At 40.5% G+C, this 21340-nt stretch overlaps 1 protein-coding gene across 1 annotated transcript in view; it reads left to right on the forward strand.

The window, feature by feature from the left end:
* Positions 1–18521, forward strand: part of eif2b3 (eukaryotic translation initiation factor 2B, subunit 3 gamma) — a 35348-nt gene extending 16827 nt beyond the window's left edge. Inside the window, exons 6-12 of the mRNA XM_040021773.1 lie at positions 5775–5864; positions 8904–9040; positions 9506–9696; positions 10350–10412; positions 10596–10744; positions 14431–14534; positions 18330–18521. Coding sequence (XP_039877707.1) covers positions 5775–5864; positions 8904–9040; positions 9506–9696; positions 10350–10412; positions 10596–10744; positions 14431–14534; positions 18330–18382 — 787 coding nt within the window. The 3' untranslated portion in view covers positions 18383–18521. The remainder of the gene's footprint in view (positions 1–5774; positions 5865–8903; positions 9041–9505; positions 9697–10349; positions 10413–10595; positions 10745–14430; positions 14535–18329) is intronic.
* The last annotated feature ends 2819 nt before the right edge of the window (positions 18522–21340 follow it).

Below are 21340 nucleotides of genomic sequence, written 5' to 3' on the forward strand. Positions count from 1 at the left end.
CATTTTTCCAGGACCTTGTTGAATCTGTGCCACAAATAACTAATGCAATTCTGAAATCAAAAGAGTGTCCTAGTACTAGCATGTAGTGCCTAACAAGTGGCCAGTAAGTGTATAAAGGAAAGGCAAGGAAGCTTAGGTCAGATCATCTGCAGTGATCTTCAGCAAAACAGACTCGGAGTTACTTACATCTGTTACTAATGATGGCAAACGTGGGGCTAAAAGCCAATAAACACAAATATTACACAAAGTACCTTTTAAAAAAAATTAAATAACTTCCCTTCCAAAGATCCTTGTACTAAATTTACTAAACATATGTATCAATGGTCCCACATAATGAGTGTGTTTGCACAGGATTTGACAGCTATCAACATTAGTCTGACTGCACTTGCAGAGCCATGCACACTGTAGGCTTGCAACACAAGATCAGATATGTGAATTCAATTGAGAAAGCATCTATGGGGCTAGTTTAATATTACGGGAATCACAAATTTTTCTTTGGAGGAGTGGTTAAAATTTTTTTTAAAAAGCCCTTCAGCACTGTTGGCTCTTGTGAAAACCTGACTAATGAGGGTATTAACGGTCATTCTGCATCTGACTCACCGTCCGCTGTGGGGTTTTAGTTGTAACTAAATAAGACATTATGCTGTGTGTGTTTGAGAGCGAGAGATGTGACTCCTCTCTCCCACTGAGGACTTTAGTGGTACTTTAGTAGTCAGTCATTAATCCAACAGTTGAGTCATCCCTGCCTGCAGAGGCACTAAATTCCTGCTCCCCTCGACAATGAGCTCTACAACACTCGCAGCAACCAGAAATCACATGATGCTGTTGTTAGGAAAGGCAACTTGATTACTAATGTTCGGGTAATATATGTACTGTTACAATGGTGCGTACTCATTAAACACGAACATTTCAAAGTCAGCATGTGTAGAAGTAGTTAGTGTGCTCATGCTTCAGACTCCTCTTAAAAACTCTGTTTCCAACAGTTTTTTCTGCTCTTGGGTCTGCGGTATGTCAAGGGGAGGGGATTTTCTTAACATGGCATATGCAGACCCCCCAAAGGTGTTGTTCAAATGTTCAGTTTGTCAGTTGCAGGCAATTAAAGAAAGTTGACTTTGAGGAAGACGAGCTAAGTAGTTAAACCGAGGCTCAGTATGAGGGAAAATGTTTTGAATTGGTGATCATGCAAAGCTGCTATAATAGATTCCCAGAATAAAAACATATGGACCTCAAAATTATTTTAACGAGGTCCCCTTAAAAAAAGTTAATATGTTTTGGTTTTATACTGCAACAGTCTTGATATGGTGATACTTGTACCTACTGTGCTGCTTTTTATGGCTACTAACATATTTTTATTATGATTCAGGGCACCTGTTCTTAACCTACAAACACACACACACACACACACACACATCGTCATTCAAAACCCAATTATCCAAGGCTCTGTCTCTTGCCCATCTGCAGGTGCTAAACAGTGATGTCACATGCTGGGTGTTCTGATGAGTTTTACTTTATGTATGCGATAGCCACACAGAGACTTACACCTGGGACACCCGTAGAGCATGACTGTGTGTGAGAGTGAACATGTGTTTTTATGCTTTTTAATAAAATACCTCAACACAGACAGACACGCACCGAGTTTGATTTAGAGCTTTTACCATCTGGTGTGTGTGTGTGTGTGTGTGTGAGACTAAGTAATCCTCCCGAGTCACTCCAGTTATACTGTAAGCCTGATGTTTGAGGTGGGAGGGGAAAGCTTGTCGAGAAGATCTTTTTGATGGCTCCTGTGGGGTCACCACAGATATTTTTCTCCTCATTTCTTTTATTGCTGTTTTAAAAAAATTGCTGTTTAAATTATTAGTTGTGTGTATGAGGAGAAAAAAAACAGTTTCAGTTCAAATCAGTTAAAATGATCAAAATAACACTTTTTTCTTTTTCTCTCTTTTTTTCTTTTAAACATTCACTAAATCTTGGTCATATATATATACATAGTAGGGGTGCAACGATACACAAAATTCACGGTTCGGTTCGATACTTTGGTGTCACGGTTCGATATTTTTTTCGATACAAAAAAATGTTCATGCCTTTTTAACTTGTCATTTATTAAAATTATAAATATATTTTTTAACTCAAACGTACAGTTTTTAAATTTAATGTTGCTGAAACAACAAAGTAATAAAAAAGTAAATCTATCTGATCGAGAAATCACTCATCTTTGGAAAAGAGAGTTTATTACAGAGAAATGGCTCTTTCCAAAATAAAAGCTATACTTGTCATGAATCGCTGTGCGGCAGGCAGGAGTTGGACCCAAAATGCAGGCACTCAAGCACGAGGTTTAAACACAAAGAACTCAGCTTTATTCGCTGGCAGGAGAAAGTCATACAAAGCAAACTAAACTGGAAACTCACAAACTAAACCCACAGAGAGACACAGGGAGACCCACACAGCATGAGGGACGACGCGACACTGACTCAGAGAAACACAGGGTTTAAATACACTGGGAAGTAACGAGGGGAATGAGACACAGAAGGAGAGCACAGCTGGGGGAAATCAGAACTGACGAGACAAGGAAGCATAAACTGAACACATTCACATAAGACGTGGACCTTCAAAGTAAAACAGGAAGTATGACACAGAGACGCGAACTTGACATGGTGGAGACAGCAACTAAGAAACACAAAGACATAACCAGTAAGGCAGAGGACTCGATGAACCAAACGACAGAGGGAAACTCAAACATGCAGACACAGACTTACACAGAACAGAGGGGACACAGAGAGACATGAAGGGCAAGGGATCAAAACTAGAAACCATAGAATAAATCACACACAAGTACAATAATACAAACATCACAAGGAACTAAAAACGCTGGGTCAGGAGACCCAGGACCGTGACAATACTATACGCTTCTTCTGGGCTATATTCTCATCAGCATATTAAACATATCAGGTCCCCATAAGGAGAATCATGTGCTAACGGCTGTCTAAATGACTCGGTTAAAGTTTGTAGCATGCGTGCTTGTTGTTTTTGTCTGCTTTCACTTGTCTTTGCACTAGGATGATGTCGGAGTAAATGTGCAGTCATATTCGTTGTGTTCCCACTAGTGCTGTCAGCGTTAATCTTGTTGAAATGACGTTAACGCCACAACACGGCAAATCTCCGTTAACGAGCTACCGCGGATCGCCCCGTGCGTGGGGCTGGACGGCCAACACGTTAACAAGCTTACTGCGCTAACGCACTAGTTCCCACCAATGTAATTGAGCATTGCGTGGCACATCCGACATACTGTTTTACTTTTGTCCATTACGCGCTTACCTTCAGGGTCATACGTCACATGAAAACCAAAATAGTTCCAAACGCCAGATCTGAATGAGGGTGGGGGAGGTTCAATTTGCCATGTTGCAAGGAGAGCTTAACTTCTGTCTCGCTAGCTTGCCCTGTGCTCAGTGAATCTGCGTTCGACTACTCCGCCTAGGCTGCACTGTCGAGCGCAGATCCACTGAGCACTCAACACAGACAGCATCGTCAGAAGGAAAGTTGATAAAATAAATTAAAAATTTTGTATTGTTCGATACATATTCGTACCGAACCGAAAGCACTGTATCGAACGGTTCAATATCGATACGAGTGTCGTTGCACCCCTAGTACATAGAGGTTGTTTAATCAGTGTTACATGCTAATTCCAAAAATAGGAGAATTAACATAAAGAGAAGGTGAAATACATTTAAGTGGAAATTCACAGACTTACAATCAGTCATGTAAAAAATAGAGTGTTCAAAGGACTCTACGCCGTCCCATGAAAAACCAAGTACACCCTTATTGCTTCCAAAGGAATTCAGAGAGAAAGAAGCAACCAGGTGCTGGTAATCAAACGCACTTGATTAACTCATCAGCAGCAAGTGTGCGCCTCTATAAAAGAAGTAGTTTTGGCAAGTAGCTGGTGTGAAGTATTCAGGTGTGTGTTAACAGAATGCCACAATCTTCCCAGGAGTGGAGGTCCCACTTCACCACTTTGTGATGCTCAAAAAATCTGCAAAATCCTAAGACCTATAGTTCAGACTCTGCAAGTCTCAGTTAGCAAGTTAAATGGAGAAAAAGATGGAACAAGTGTCGGTTGTTTGGAAAGCGTCTTATCTCTAAAAAGAACATGGCAGAACAGCTTGGGTTTTCAAAGTTGCATCTGAACAAAACCTGAAGACTTCTGCAGCAATGTCCTTGGGGTGGATCAGACCAAAGTGGAGATATCGGGCTGTAATGCACAGTACTACTTTTGGTGAAAAACAAATACAGCATTTCAGAACAAACAGTTCATACAGTTTTGGAGGGCTGATGATTTGGGCTTCTTCTGCAGCCACAGGAACTGGGCACCTTGGAGTCATAGAGCGAGCCATGGACTCCTCCGAATACCAGTGTTCCAGAGTCAACTAACGCTAACGCTTGGCCAGAATTGGGTAATGCAACAGGGCAATGATCCCAAACACAGCAGTAAATCTACAACAGAATGCGCGAACAAGAAAAGAATGGAGGTGTTTCGATGACCCAGTGAAAGTCGACTGCTGTGGTGGTACCTGTGCCTGAGTTGTGCATAAACGAATGCACACAAACCTCAATGAACTGAATCAACGCTGTGAAGAAGATTGAGACAAAATTCCTTCACAATGATGTGAAAAACCGATAAAGTCAAACAGGAAACAATCACTTCGAGTAATTGCTGTTAAAGGTGGTTCTACAAGTTTTTAAATAATGGGGTGTACTTAGTTTTTCACAAAGCTGCATAGAGTTTCTGCACAACTGCAGTCGATTTGTTTTGGTTTCCTTAATTTTGTATGACTTCTAAATTTTTACACATCTTTGAATAAAACTTTATCACGTCAAAGTAATGTTGACGTGGCTTCCTGCTGTCACACTCACTTTCCAGGGAGAGTTGTAATTATCATTCCTGTTGCTTTTAGTGTGGAATAATAAATCAAAACTGAACACCTCTGCGAACAGTGGACGTGTCTGTTTTTAATTTGGTCGGAGTTATTGTGTGATAATGAGACAGACTTCAACTTGTTTGTACAACCTTAAAAATCTAAATCACTGCGGCATGCTGTGAAAGATGGTAAGCAGTAATGAAAGGTCTATGTGATTGGTAATAAATGGGCTAAAAGTGGTATGGCCCTTTTAAGGAGGAATGCACCCCACAGTTTTTATTATGTCGTGGTTGAAAGGGCAGAGGAAGAAAGGGTAAGTAGTCGGAGAGGACGTAGGGGTGTTGATAGATTTGTTTATTGAAACGTCTGGGACTGCATTGTTTTCTTTAGGTTGTCGCTTCGTAAATGTCACGTTCAGACTTTTGACTCCGCGTCTCCCTATGTGAAAAAAATTGTGTGAATGAGTGAATGCATGACGGCTGCCCGAGGGGCGACATCTATGGTAGATAGCAGAGGACAATCACGCATTATAGCTGGTTTTGCCGTTTTTTTTTTTCATCAAGTGTTATAGTCCTGCGTGCAAAGGAACACAGATTAAAAGTGGCTTGAGCAAACGTGAAGTAAGCATTAAAGATAAAACCAGCAGGTGACGAAGAGAATCAAAGCACACTCTCCCAGAGGTAGCACCCAATTAAGATGGTAAAAGCAGCGCAGGTGTGCAGTGTGTATTTTAATCTATTCGTTTCTGTGCATCACACTTTTCCATTGTGTGCAAACGGTGGATTTTAATGCTTTGTTTTCACGAACTGAGGACACTTTGTGAGCTTTGATTTCCATCTCTGTTTTTCCTTTTACCCACAGACATCCCAGGATGCTCATCAAAACAGGCTTAGTGGACGCTCACCTCTACTGTCTGAAAAAGGCTGTCGTGGACTTCCTCACAGAAAACAAGTAAGTTTGGGGGGGGTTGAATCTTTATTTTAACAGGAAGTCCTACTGAGATCAGACTGTTTTACAAGAGAGACTATACAAACTCACAAAATATTTCCAAAAATCTGCAAGAACAAAATACAAATAACCACACCAAGAAACACTAGTGAACTCTCAAGAAAAACAAGTGCATGTCTCCATCACCATATTCTTTATGATGCTTTTGAAGTGAATAATGAATATAAGTATGTCTATGTTTAGATCTCATAAAAATTTCCACAGACCTTTTTCACTTATTTTTGACTGTTTTTTTGTTTTTTTGTTTTTTTTGAATTTTGAAATTTTCCTGTTTATGTCTGCTCCATGAGAGGTATTATCTAACAGACTTAGACACATATAGACACAAAATATATGCATATGCCCCACACTCAAGCTGACATGAACTCTACCTCGCTGCTTAATCTGTGTGTGTTTAACATGGTTACATGGTGTGTAAGGCTTTGAAAGGTTCTGTTAGCATGGTATTCTAGTGAGGTGTTAATTTGTTTTACTATGTGCCACTGAGACAGGCTGTTAGGCCTTTAGCCTCTGAAGTGAAGCGGTGTGACGGGGGAGCTCGCTATAGCCGGAGTCTGTATAGGAGTCTGTCTCTGTGCTGCATCTGAAAAATGAAAGGCTAAAGCTGTTTTCACTATTTTGAGAATCAGGGTTTGTCAGCACTTGCTCTTTTTAACCTGAAACAGACAACAGGAAGCGGGCCGCTTCAAACGTTGTCACTTCTTGAATGCTGGGTAAATGCTTTGCTGTGAATTTCTTTGACAAAACCTATTTTCACACAGGTAGTGGGAACTAGCACTTTGAAGTCCTAAAATTAGCGTTTGCATTCTTACATTTATTCCTTTTATATTTAGCAAATTGATGAAAATTGTTTTGACAATTTTTAAACAATATTATTTTCAGCAATATTGATTATTTGTCATGGTTATTGATTCATTTTAGTGGCAGTAATTTTCTAAATTTAACACTGCTTTCACTTCCATGTGATGCAACATGTTCCATCTTTATGTAAAAATAAAACTACTTTTCTTCATTTACCCAAACTGAGTGCATCTTTTAGAAGGAACAAAAAACATAAAAATACAAAATATGAAAAGCACAAAATTACATCAGAGGGGACTGCTTTCCCTGAATTTACATTGTGCTATGGTCTTCTTAAGTAAAACATCTTTGGAGACAAATAAGGTGTTTATTCACCTGATATAAGTGTGTCTACTAGAAGGAAAAAGTAATGTTTCACTTCATTTATCGTACCTGCATGATGGACATGAGGATGAACTTAAGGTTAAATACTCGACAGCTGTGACCTCTTTGGAAAAAAAAAAAATGTGTGAGGGAATGACATCGTTGCTCCATGAAGTTTAACTTTAAGTTTAACGGAAGTTTATCTTTGGTCAATGGAAGTGTGATTGCAGTTGTGATTTCAGCACATCTTTGTGAAGGAATATGTAGACGCACTGCACAGCCTGAGTTTTGTGGACGATTTGCGTCAGCAACAAAGCATTGTTTTTCTTGGCCTTCATGCCTTAATTATCCTGCAGTTTGTGGTGGTGCATTTTCAGGCATGTGAATAAGTGGCTTATGTTGCTTTGAAGCGCAGACACACCTCTACAGCACTGTTTGCATCTGATTTCTTCTTGGTTAATATCACTAAATCCAAAGTATCTCCAAACAGCAGATGATAGTCCACTTTGAGCAGAAACTCTTTACCGTCTGCTGTGCCATACATTTGATTTTTGTTGTGCGTCTCTCTTTTAACACACTGTTAGTCATCCTGAGTACATCCAGGAAACCTCTAGTTGTGCAGTGCAGGGAACAGCTGTGATTGTCACATGCAGTCGCATTGTCAGGCTCTGATATAGGGAGCGCTTGATTTGCTTTTGCTTTGTGTTCTATTGGCGAAGCATTTACTTTAAATAGTGCTTGATTGTATCCGTTTAATTTTGGGAAGCAAATATAATATTATTTGTTGGCAACTTCCCAAAACTGGGTGGCGATGAGACTTCCACACGTGTATTTTTTAACTTGCACATTATTTCATGAAGAAGTGGGTACCACGCTGAAAGCCGAATTGTGGAAATCATTTATTACCCATTGTTAAAGTTCAGCAACTATAAATGGAGTGCATCCACACCAGGCTACTTTTATTCCACTCAATAAATCCAAAGCCAAGCCAACAAACACAAATCCCCTTTACTAATCCTGTGAATATTTTTGGTTAAAGCACTTGAAAGTAGCAATTTGCCATAGAGATGCAGATGTAAATCTTACATCATTGCATCACCAACGCACCCTCTACCGCCACCATATATCATCTCTCTTGTTAGATGACTCATTTCTTTCTTCAGCTCTTTTCTTGGACTCTTTTCACAGCTCCTCTTTGCCTCTCTTCCTTTCTCCTCAATGTTCTTTCTCTGTCTCTTGCTCAAGGAGAGAAATGGACAGAGTAACTGTTGTTTTTCTCCTGTCATTCAGATGGAAATTCTAATCTCCCTTTAAAAGAAAGTAAGAGAGGGCAAGTGGAGGGGTGTGTGGTGTGGTAGAGAGGAACACTGAGCACAGCGCAGTCCAGAGAGGAGGAAAAAGAAATTAAGATGAGGATATTGCCTCCTGATTTACACAGAAAGAAACTTTGAAGAAAGCTCACTGTTAGCTCTTTTTCTTTTTTCTTTTTTAATTAATGTATTTCTTGCTGGAACATCATCAGTCTTTAGTCAGTGCTTCCTTTCCTGATTTTGATCGACGTCTTTATAGGGACAATGACTCCTTTATACATCATTCAATTATTTATTACATGCTGTTATTGAGTGTTACACAATTACTGCTTACAACTACTCTGGTGATATTCATAAAATACAACCATTTTATTCCAGTATAGTCTATATCTTTTCATTTTTACCGAGATATTGTAAGATGTTATGATTGCATAGCATGAACTAGTGTTTCTTACCTGATCCAGTTGCTAAATGACTAAATTAATTATGTGTTTCTTTTGTATCCTAGGTCTATCTCATCGATCCGTGGAGAGTTGGTGCCATATTTGGTGCGTAAACAGTTCTCCAAAACTGTTAACAGCCAGAAACTGAAAGACGACACAGACGATCAGACCCAGGAAAAAAACGATGGGCCTGCAAACCACGGTTATTGTTTGCATTCACATAACATATCTTCACGCATCAGAATCAGAGGAGGAACAGCATTTAACAACCCAAGCATGATTCTTCTTCTTTGTCTTTTGGCTGGTCCCTTTAGCAGCGCCACAGCAGATCATCTGCCTCCATCTCACCCTGTCATCAGCATCCTCCTCTGTTACAACACTCTGCATGTCCTCCTTCATTTATCCTTGTATTTTCTCTGTGGTCTTCATCTTTTCCTCCTGCCTGGAGGCAAAATAATTGATATCCTTTGTTCAGTACATCCACTATCCCTCCTCTGCAGATGTCCAAACCTCAGCCTTGCCCAAAGACTGCAACCTTTTTAAAATTCTTCTTCATCTTGCTTATAAACATTCATCATAAAGAACTTCTAGGTTAGGGCATCACTGCCTAAGGCATCAGCTTCTAACCCTCTTCTCTTCCTGCATCTCTTCCTCTTTTGGTGTCCAGAGCTCCTCATCTCATCTCGGGACGAGCCTCTCCTCCAGCTGGCGCAGGAGCGCTCCTGCTGGAATGACCACCGCGGTGATATGAGTGAGGCCTACCATGGAGGAAAGCTGCGCTGCTATGTTCACATTATGGACCAGGGTCTGTGCTGCCGGGTTAATACTCTAGCTGCTTATATAGAGGTGAACCGACTGGTGAGTCAAACATTAGACTGTTTGTTTTGTTTGTTTGGGGGTTTTTTTCGTGTATGGCATGACTACAATAACCTAATCGTGGCTAAATGCTTATGTGTACATGCTGTTCCCAGAAAGTTGATTCTGTTCGTCTGGACGTAGCAACATCAGTGGGAGAAACGTGAGAAACCAGACTAAAGAAGTCACTTGGATGAGTGATGAAATGCATCTCCCACTGAAAACGCTACATCCAAATGAGTCAACTTTCTCAGATTTCCTTTCTTGGATGACATCACACCGCTGTCAGTAAAATGTCATCTTGAAACTTCAGATTTAGTATTTTTGGTCACCAATTTGATGATAAATTTACTCAGGTCATACATTTAGTAAGAGCTGGTCCTTTTATCAAAGACTTTTTGCAGTTGGACCGTGGGAACTGCCCCCTGATGGCCATTTTTAGGAATGCACTTTTAAGTTGACTTTACTTGTGAAGGAACATTTATGCCTCTCAGCTATTCTAAAAACTACAAAACTTGTGGTCAACATGTTTGGCTTTTTAAAAGAAACGTTGTAAACACGCAGACACTCCATCCATCTTTTGTTTACAGTCTGTTTTCAAACTCATTACTACTTTCTTAATCACTCTTTCACCTCCCCCGTTTTCTCTCTGCTAGGCCCCAAAGCTGTTTGAAGAACCATCAGTCCATCCATCTGCTGACATTTCTGAGAGATGTCAGGTGAATATAGACTACAAGCCATGCTTGTATTTCAGTTATCTAGCATTTCTCTTTTGCTTTGAACTTTTTCAGATTGTCTTCACTTCATCAGAGCCTTTTATTGTCGTCTAAAGGCACTTTACAATACGTGGACTAAAATTGTGTATGCATGTATCTCCGTTGCTGTTTGTGGTGGGCTTTCAGATGGGATCAGATAGTATCATCGGAGCTGTGTGCCACATTGCAGACAAGACTTCCATAAAAAGGTCTACTATTGGAAACTTCACCACTGTAAAAGAGAAGGTCAAAGTCACCAACTCCATCATCATGCATGGCGTTACCATCGAGGAGGGGTGAGAACACACACAGTTGTACACAGACATGCACACACTTGCTGAGGTTGTGTACTTTGAAATGGTTTCTTGAACGCATTAATTTAACCTAAAAAAAAAAAAAAGAAAGAAAGAAAAAAAAAAAGGGAATTTCACCTTGAAGGCATGTTTATAGATTAAAGTTTTAATTATCTGGCTTGTTTTTTTAAGTGTGAAGTTGCTACTTGCATGTGGTGGGTGACAAGCAGCAGTTAGCAAGCACACGTTTCTAAACAGAAGCATGAAAAAACACTTTTATCCTCCTGTTCAGCTGTTTATATTATTTACTTGACTTGAAGTGAAGGAACATTTATGCCTCTCAGCTATTCTGAAAAACCACTAAACTTGTCATCAACCTGTTTGGCTTTTTTAGAATTTATAAAAGCATAGATGTGGCTCCCTCTTCATTCGCTGCATACCTTTTTATTGAAGTGTGTGTGTGTGTGTGTGTGTGTGTGTGTGTGTGTGTGTGTGTGTGTGTGTGTGTGTGTGTGTGTGTGTGTGTGTGTGTGTGTGTGTGTGTGTCCGGTGATAGGACGTGTAACAGGTTTTTTGTTTTCTGCGTTCTGTGGGATCGCTGAGTTAACAATGTAACTATTGGTGTGCAACCAGCCAGAGACCAGTTCCAAACAAACACAGAGCTGGTGAAGTGAAACACACAACATCCATACATTTCATTTAAGCGCCTAAATTACTTGGCTATACCCAGTTTCCCACTGGTCCTAGAATTTTTGGAATACCACAGGAGTTCAGATGATGCTTTCCCTAATAGCCCGCCGCTATTTAATAAAATCATGTGTTTGGTTTAGCCTTTAAGGATCAGTTGTCCCTCCAGTTTGCCATCTTTTATTTAAAGAATGGTTTCAGCACAGGGGTCTAACCAGGCTCACCAGGAGGTAAACATTGTAGTTACTTCACACATGCACGTCTGTGCTTACATGTAGCTGTGTTGCAAATTGTGTAGTTTTTTTTTTTTAATGATGTTATTCTTCCACTTCGTATCATTTTTAACAGCAAAACAAAAACCCACCATACAGCCAATGTGCTGCAAATTGCATCATGTCAACTTGAGATTTAGGAACTCCAACTTGGTTAAAGAAACACAGAAGCTCAATGGAGAGCATGTCAGATGTTGTAGTTGTGATTTGAGTCCAGTCTGAGTAAGGATGCAGCAGGATTTCTATCCAGTCCAGTTACAGCTGTCGTCAAGAGTTAAGGTGGAAAGAACTGACTGCTTTGCACAGGGAGCAACAGTGTCTACTGTAGAATTAACATGTAGATTGATCTGTTTGGTGTCTTAGGGCAGGAATATTGGTTTAAAGGGACTCATCTTGGCTCTGGATTTTAATGCTCTCATTCACAGGCTCCTGTTTCTTTTATCTTAATTCTTCTTCCTCTCTCTCTTTTCTTTACATCAAGGCCTCAACGCCATCTCCCTCTCTTTCTGTCTCTTGCAATCTCTTCTTAAGCCTTTCAGGGACCCCAGCCAGTTAGCATGGGGACCCTCATCATGCCCATGTAGGTGCACGCACAAAGGCGTGAAAGAAAGAGAGACAGGAGAAGGGAAGAAAGAAGCGAGGGGAAAGCAGGCTAGCACGCAAGAAAGAAATTGCAATTCTTTCTTTTCTTTCTTTGAGGACATAAGAAGGAAGGAGAAAGAAGGAAAGAAAGAGCCAGTATGAGGGGATTAGCAGACCCCAGCCATGTCGCAGAAACCCCTCGCGTTTCTGGTTTCTTTGTTTGGTGCTGACCAGAGCTTGTTGACAAAGCGCTGCATGTTTGGGAAGGGGGATAGTTGGGGTCAACTTTATAGGGGAGGGTTGGCACAGGAGGTGGGGGGTTGACATGCGTGTGTGTGTGTGTGTGTGTGTGTGTGTGTGTGTGTGTTTGTGTATGAGTGTAATAGAGAGGGAGGATGGTGGGGGGGGTCATGGCAAGGAGGAGCCCTGGTGTTAGTAATTAGTGGTGTTTCAGCTTCGAAGCTTCTTTGGTGGTCTCTCTCTCGCCCTCTCTCTCTAATGTTACAAAACTCTGAATCTTGTAATCTCCCATCACCAACTACCACCACCACCACCTTCTAGGTAGTAACTTAAACACACACACACGCACACACACTCTTTTCTCTGTCTCCCTCCAAGCCTAACCACCTGAATAGAATGGGCCAATACAAACCTGTCTGTGTGTGAGGTGCACAGGGCCAAGTGTGTGTGCGTCACTGCCTGGGCAAGACCTACATGTGTTCTCCACTGGGCTTCCCGAGCTTCTGAAACACACGCGCGTTTCTTACCCCACACACACATTTGCACATACACGCCCTTCATGGTTAGTCGACACAGGACACACAGGACTGTCTGTGTCTCTCTCCAAGAATTTTATGGTGATGGTTTGGCTGAATGTGAGCATGCACAGTGGGTTGGCACTGCCAGCTCAGGTGGGACTCCAGAACGGGGCCTACAGCGTACACACACATATATGCGCACACAGCGTGGGCGCCTTCCTTAACTTAATAGAGATGCTAATGTTGTGTCATTAAGTTTGTTTGATTGGATAGTTTGGATAGTTTTGAGTTTTCGGAGCAGGTGTGAGGTGGGGAAAACAGTCCGAATGTCTGTGTAACCTCCGGTGTGGCCCTCAGTCCATGACGGTGCAAGTAAAGAAGCTTAGCGCCCAGCTGGAAAGCTGCGCCTTTCCTGTGAAGCTCCCAGTGCTGCATGAATGTTCTTTGCTGTGTGTACCTGCCTGTGCGTATTTACACAAGGGCCCAGAGAGCAAACAACTGAGCTGAAAAATAATGTTTTAGCACTAATGATCTACTGATTCATCCCTTATTCAGGTAATACAAGATTTATGAGTCTTTTAAGAGGATTTTCTTGAACTGTATGTTTAGGAAGGGAAATTTGTGCATTTTTTAATATTTTGAGGATAGTGTGGAATAATATTTATGTCAATTTTAGAAGACTGAGAAAATAGTTCTCTTGGACAATGTGACTACTTTTGTTACTCATGTAATGGTTTTCCCTCTCGGCCAAATCGCTCTTGAAACAGCGATTAAATCCCGATGAGATTTTTAGCTGGATGAACAAGGGTATTTTTCATGAAATCTCTGGTAAAGTGGTGATGCAAAGAGAGCCGTAAGTTTGTGGCATCCCTTCATGTAATGTCAGTTTTCTTTCCTCTGTTTAAAGGAGCGTTAAGGTCCCAGTATACGTGCCGCATTGGTTGCTTCGTTGCTGCCGATAACGTCATCTCGCGGCCACGTCCGTTTATGCTCATCGCCACAGTGTAGGTAGCTGCTGCAGTTTTCTTCGGAACAATAGGTGTGATCACTCTAAAAACACCTTCCCATCAGCACTGATATTGGAGAGAAGAAGTCAAAACCAGAGGCAAAGAAATTTTCTACAAAGTCTTATATTTTCAAATTGCTGCAACATCTGTGATTCTATGAACATCTGTACTGATATACCATTAAAACGGCAGTAAAAACCGACATGCTGATGAATGGCATCGTCGTACGATGCCATTCACCAGGTACTGCACGGCAGGTATAATGTATACCTGTTAGCTCTCCATGCATAGCCATCACTGTGGGAACATAGTGGCCAGCACACATGCAGATTTATTGATAGAAAATCAAATTCATGCAGTTTGTGTGTGTGTGTTGTTTTCAGGTGTAATATCCAAGGCAGCGTGATCTGCAGTAATGCTGTTATTGGCAGAGGAGCAGACCTCAAATACTGTTTGGTGGGAAATGGACAACACATCGAACCAGAAGGTAAGAGGCACCGAGATAAATACACACATATGAAGTAATGGCCTATCAGTGTTTATCACCTGATTTCATTTTATCCTGTTCACTCTTCTCAGCACGCCAACGTCTTGCCGTTCGGTTTTAGTCATATGAAACAGTCTACCTCGGCAGGTAGTTTGTCTGGTTGTAAAGGGTTTGTGAACATTATAATTTCTGGCTTTATAAGCACTTATATGGCTTTATTTATTTATTTATTTGACCAGTTGGCAAAGCAGTTTCACCACAAGGTGAGTTTAATAGCTGCTCTGGTGCCCACACTGTAGTCAACTCCTGTTTCCTCTGTCAGTACTCGCATTTCGGTTTGTGCATTTGGACTTTTAATTCTTTTAAATGACACAGTTAAACAGGAGCATGTTTTCAATCCCCAAACTAAATGGACACTATGGGATAAATGATGGCCTCAGTAAAACAAATATCCTGAGCAATGGGCAGTAAAATCCTAGTATGGACAAAAAAAGCAGAGACATCTTGCACTCTTAACATTTTCCAGCACAAAAAATAGCTCTGACAGGCTGTAACGTCCAGGTTTTGTTGATGCGCTTATTTGTACTTCTCCCTGGCTGACTCGGATAAGGTGTTAATGTATGTGTGTGGTATCTGTTTATAAGTGCCAAGTGTTTGAGCCAACTAGGAAAGTTTCTTCATTCTCAAGTCTGATTTGTCAGAGATTTTTTTTTTTTTTTTTTTAATTTCCTTAATCCTCTTGTCCCAAAAGCTAGCTGTGCGTGTGTGTATGTATGTGTGTGTCACATTGATGGAGAGGTTAGAGAGCAGGGCCAGAACAGGACCACCCGGAATTCAACAGCCTCCAGCCACATCCACACACACTCGCATTCACACACACACACACACACACATACACATACACATATAGAGAAAGAGAGGGCGAGCTCAGCTACCAGACTGAGCAGCCTAATTGAGTGAACAACAGGGTGTTCCAAGAAACAACAGTGTGAATTTGAGCTAAACTTGTCTAAAACTGTTGGAAACAGCTGAAGCCTTTTGGAGCATCCAGTGAGCGATTGCTGCAGGAAGTCTGATCTTGCTTCAGCTGTTTTGTTTTTTTTTCCCCCTTTTTGCTGTTAGACAGTTCCTGACATTATTATACTAAACACTGGAAACTTGGACCTGTGTTTGCATGTGCTATAAGGCCAAAACAACAGCAAAGATCCAGCCTTTCACCATAAATTGTCTCCTTTTATTTTAACATGTCCAGTGTATACAGCACACTGAAGTCAGATTCATCAGACAACCCAAAGCCAGTCGTCTTCCTTAGAAGATTTTACAGTTTAAGAAAAAAACAAAAACAAAGTAGCAGATACAGCAGAGAGATTTGATTCGGTGACTGAAGTTGCGACATGCCATAAAGGTCCTGGGTTCACTGAAATGTTTGTTATTCCTCTAATTTGGCACATAAACTTACCTTCATATTTTGGCATGCATGTGCTGGATTTCAAAATCAATTAGCAGGCTAGGAAATAAAAACAGACTGAAAAAGAAGAGTGTCACACAGGTTTTTAATATATGTTCGATTAATCTGCCGTAAACTACTTCAAAAGATTTAACACAACAATTCTGGAGATTCAGTTTAACAGTGGCTCGCACACAGCCTGGCTGTGTATGAAGAACGGGTCAGATCAGATTATTCTGTGTAATGCTTTGCAGTAAAGATAAGCCTTCTTTCCCTCCTGCATTACATTGTTACTGCAGGAGAGCACAAGATTACCTCTCACCACCAAATTAGCTGGCTGACAGTGGGCTGCTAAAGACATTACACACCCACTCTGCTGCTGAAGCTGTTAGCAGCTAAGGACCACCCTGACAGTTAGCTACGCACACACACGTGCACGCACGCACACATACAATACACACGTCTACGTCCATCAGGTTTTGATATTTTAAAGATACATACCTCTCCTGTAGATGTTCTGACACTCAGATATGCATTCGCTATTGCAGGTGTCATACATACCCTGCCTTTTATTTACACATGCCAACGATGCGAGATCACGCACTGGTCTTAGATGCTTTTGAATGTGTGCTTTTATTCTGTGAGTTACAAAACAATTCAGTGTTTTCTTTAAGAAAGCTCTCTTTCTTTCTGTTTATATGTGTAGCACATTTTATGATGTAGGCATAGAATAAGTGGGCTTCAAAAACATAGACAAAAAAAGGCAAAGATTATCTATGACCGAATGCAAACAGCAGCTTTTGATAAGAATGCTTTGCTATAAGAAGGATGGAAAAGGAAATAGTCACAGTAATAATTATTCCAAAACACAGGTTTTTTTTACCCCCACGTGTTGGCTCCTTTTATGTGTGTCACAGGCCCAGCAGTAGAAATATGTAACATGTACATGTTACATATGGTCCTAATACATCTACAAACTCTATTAGTTAGTGACAAATTATCTGGCCCAGTGTGAGTAACCTTTCCTCCCTTTCTTCCCAGTCACTCCCTCTTGTTCCCACTCCTGCTGTCCCATGCTCCATTTGTTCTCCCCTCTTCACAGCTGAGGATAAGCTCATTCTGAGCAACAGATTCCTTCACACTAAAACCTGTCTGTGTGGATGGAACATAACTCTCTGCCACCGTTTGCTTTGGATCAGTACCGATGCTCGGGGATGGAGGGAAAGAGCCATGCACGGAGGAGTCGGGGCTGACTTTCCTCATGTTAAACTAGCTTTGAGTAGAGATTGATTTAAGAAAGGAAAAGAACCAATTAACTCCTTATTGGATGTGTATTCAGTTTGTTAGCTACTAGAAATATTATGCAGAAATAAAAAACAGACTTTCTATTGCACTAAATATTTTGTTAGTTGATTTTTTTTCTCCTTCAGTTAATGAAGGTTACACTAAAGGGACAAAAGTGTTAGGCCACACCTCTTAATCTTTTAGGTTTGGTGTTTTCAGTAAAATTGTTACAGGTATATAAGATCAAGCACCTAGCCATGCAGTCTGCCTTGAAAGCGTTTGTGAAAGAGTGGGTTGTTCTGAAAAGCTCACTGGATTCGAACATGGTACTTCAATAAGACACCACTGCTGCAAAAAGTCAATTCATAAAATGAATTCCCATCTCGATATTCCACGATCAGCTGTAAGTGTTATTATCGCAAAGTTGAACAACAGCAACCCGAGGAGCGTAGATTGTAGAAATCGCCAACTCTCTGCTGACTGAATAACTCTAGATTTCAAACCTCCTCCAGCAGTAACATTAGCACTAAAACTGTGCTCCGGGATCTTCATGGTATAATGTTTATAAACAAATGATTAAAAAAACTCATGAAGAAGTGCACGAGTAGTCCAAGGTATAAATGTAGCTGCCAAATGACAAATTTTATTATTAGAATTCTTTGCATTCTTACGAAAAAAATCAAATATTTGTTTGGCGCCTGTAGCCAGTGATGTCAGCACTGCTGTGTCTGTGATGTGGAAGGGAAGGTGTTCACATTACAGGCAGTCGTTTTCAAACGATGAGCACATTATGGGTATTGTTAAAGCCCAACAACAACTATCTATAGTCATTCAGCATTTGAAATTTTTTTTTTTTTAAATGTGTTTAGTGCACCAGTTGGCAATAAAGTGCAAGTCCATATTGCATGGTGGCAATATTCAGGAAGAGATCACTGAAGCTGACATTTGTGGATTGCACATTTATGAATTTGTTGCGTCATTTTTTTCAACTGTGAAGATCACAAGAGCTGGACTTGCAAAGTTTGCAACTGATATAATCTCTTTGTCATATCTCTTTTCTGCAGCTGAACGGACTAACGAGATCATCGTTGGAACAGACCAGCTCATGGAGATCTAGTTTTCACCTCATTAACCAATCCGAGTGCAGCAAAACACGGCCCTAATTCCCCCAGCGGATAGGCCAATCAGAAGCCTAGACTTTGACCTCAATTGGCTTTTTTGTACACAGTGTCCAAATAAACTCATGTCAGCTTGAACCTGTGGATCCGTGTTTTTATTTTATTTTATTTTATTTCTTTTACTGTTTTTAAGAAATCCTCTTTTTCTTTCATTTTACAGACTTTTTCTGTGGCAGTACCGAGTCAATCTTAGCAATCATGTCACCACATTAGTTATTATCAGATCATTACTGTCTCTTAATAGCAGCAGTCAATTACTCAATTTAGCCTGTTCCAGAGGGAGGAGCGCGCACTCATGCACGTTCGAATGTTCACGGGTGTTTACACATGCACACTGTGCAGCTGTGAAGACCAGAGAAGGGAGAGAAAAGGCAGTGGGAGGGAGACCACAATGGCGTGGGGGTTGAGTTTATTTGTACACAAAAATGGTGTATGTGTAGGCCCCGGACCACCCAACTTGATCCTGTATCAGTTAACACCGACACCCCACCCTCACACGCACACGCGTTCACGAACGCAGCAAAGGAGGAAGCCGACTTGCACCCGATGCTTTTCTTTCTTCTCCTCTTTCCATTACTGCTCCTTTTGCTGTCACGAGATTTATTGCATTCCATCACTCGACTTTTTTCTTAAATTACAGGTTTGAGGGTTTCTTAGTCACAAAGGAAGAAGATGAGGACAGGGATGTCTGCAGGGATGCTTTTTTGTGTACATGTGCGTGCGCGTGATTTACTGTCCCCCGTTTCTTATTGTGTCTGTGGCCTTGCATGAGACATCTAGACTGTCTCTTGTGGCCTGATTATGTGATGTTCCCGTGTGTGTAGGAGAGAGATTATCGTGGTCCGGGGTTTTTTTTTCCTTCCCCTCTCTGGTGTCCTTTAGATAGCCTTGTTTGTCTATATCAGCTGTACAGTCATGTGTTTCAAATAAATACTCACTAAAACTGACAGTTACTTCTCTGACTTTGTATGTAAACTCTTGTAAAGTACAATTTACTGCCATAACAGTTTAACAATGCGAGATATGGACTAAAGTATGAATCATGCCTTTTAATAGTCAAAACTATAGATTTCATTCATTATTTGAGTTTCTTAAAGCAGTAATAGTTGACACAAAGTTTTACCCTTAAAGGATTGTTTCTCTGATTAATAAACTCAGTCGGTGGTTTGTGTAATAGGTCGAAAATAACCTTGATCGTTTAAGAAAGAGAACAGGAGCTACTCACAGCTTGATCTTCGAAAACTAAATCATGGATCTTAAATCTGTAGAGAGACATTTTATTTTTTGTAAGCTTAATTAGCAGCGACTTACTTGTCCTAATTAGCTTGAGAAGGATTGTAATCTCTCTCCATAGCAGTTTGTTTCAGGATTTGTAGAAAACTGGACGGTCATCTTTAAATATTAAGTTTAGAATATGCATGTAAATGTAAAATGACACTATCATGACTTCAGTTTTAAGCTGGAGGTTGTGATACGAATAAAGGAGTTACACTTTATTTATAAGTGTGTGCGTCAGGCTGAAAAAACGAGCTTTTTCAGACACTTATGTGGCTGTTGGGGATGCACCACAGAAATGTCTTCTCACTGTATTTACTGCAGAAAGTACACAGACTAAATTACTTTGCAGCTTCTTGCTTTTTCTACCTCATTTTATCTTTATTCCCATTTCTGTGTGAAACTTTTGCTAAAAGTTTTACTAATCATTTTTATGCTTATTTAAACATTAGATCTACTTTTCATTCTCAATGTGAAATTGTCTCATTTTTGATGAAGTATTGCAATCACAGCAGTCACGACAAGCCAGTGGTTTCTGCAAAGGGCTCTTACTTTGGAACTTTTCCTCATATGTCGAGGGTGACTAAATGTGGTGTTGAAAGACTGCATTTACTAGCTTAAAAAATATAAAAACAGCAGTTAAGATTCACTTTGTCTGTGTTCTTTGTCTTGGCCGTGTTTACGCTTTTGGTAAATTTCCACTCTGACCTCTCTCCTCGACCACATGATGAGATCTGGCGGCCGGGTGTGTTTGGGTAAAGGTTTGTATATTTACGCAAATACCTCGGAGCCCCCTCAGTAAAGCACCACCATGGCTGAACCCGTCTTCCGGCACATACAGTAGATTTGTTTGCTTGTGCGTGTGTGTGACCATTATTAATCTTCTGTTACAGCAACTAATAACCCTGTGAACGACTGCAAATGCACATGTGCGCACGTGCATCCAAAGGTTTGCAAGCTATGAAGACCTGATCGTGTGTTTTATCATAAAACCAGTCATCTGTGATACAGAACCATTTCATAGATGATTATTGGTTGTCCACAAGATTTGTCTTAACGGTTGTGAAATTTAGACAAACTTAATTTTTTCCGCGTGACTCTGGTGAGTGTTTACACCTGGTTGTTGAGTGTGAAGTGTGTATTGTTTTGTGATGGTGTGCTTGAATTATAAAGACATAAAAGTTGACAGAGGTCTGGAGTTCAGCAGACTGGTTCTCATCAGAGGTTTTTTATTTTCCTTTTGTTAAGAGTCTGGGAAGTGGCTCAGTGTTGGTTGGGGAAGATTCAAATGGTTGTCAACATTTAATGCTTTTTGTCAAGATAAATGCATTATATGACACCTCTGGGCATGTTAGACTGATGCTATCTGATTTGTATAATAAAAGACAGCTGGTTAGCCGATTTGTAGTTTAAAAGGGGAAGTTCATGTAAATCTGAAAAAGTGGGGTCTCATTTACCCTCCAGGGACTGTGAACTTTTAGTTTTTATAACGCCACACCCTGGCCACCGCCTGAATAAAACTGAAATAAATCAATCTTCTTTGTGTTACACAAAGTCATGAAAAAATATATATAATACTTTTCCAGAAATTAGTGTTCCAGAGACTCTTGATAGTCTGTAAA

This window comes from Simochromis diagramma, unplaced genomic scaffold (genome assembly GCF_900408965.1).
Source record: "Simochromis diagramma unplaced genomic scaffold, fSimDia1.1 OVJJ01000205.1, whole genome shotgun sequence".
Lineage (NCBI taxonomy): Eukaryota > Metazoa > Chordata > Actinopteri > Cichliformes > Cichlidae > Simochromis > Simochromis diagramma.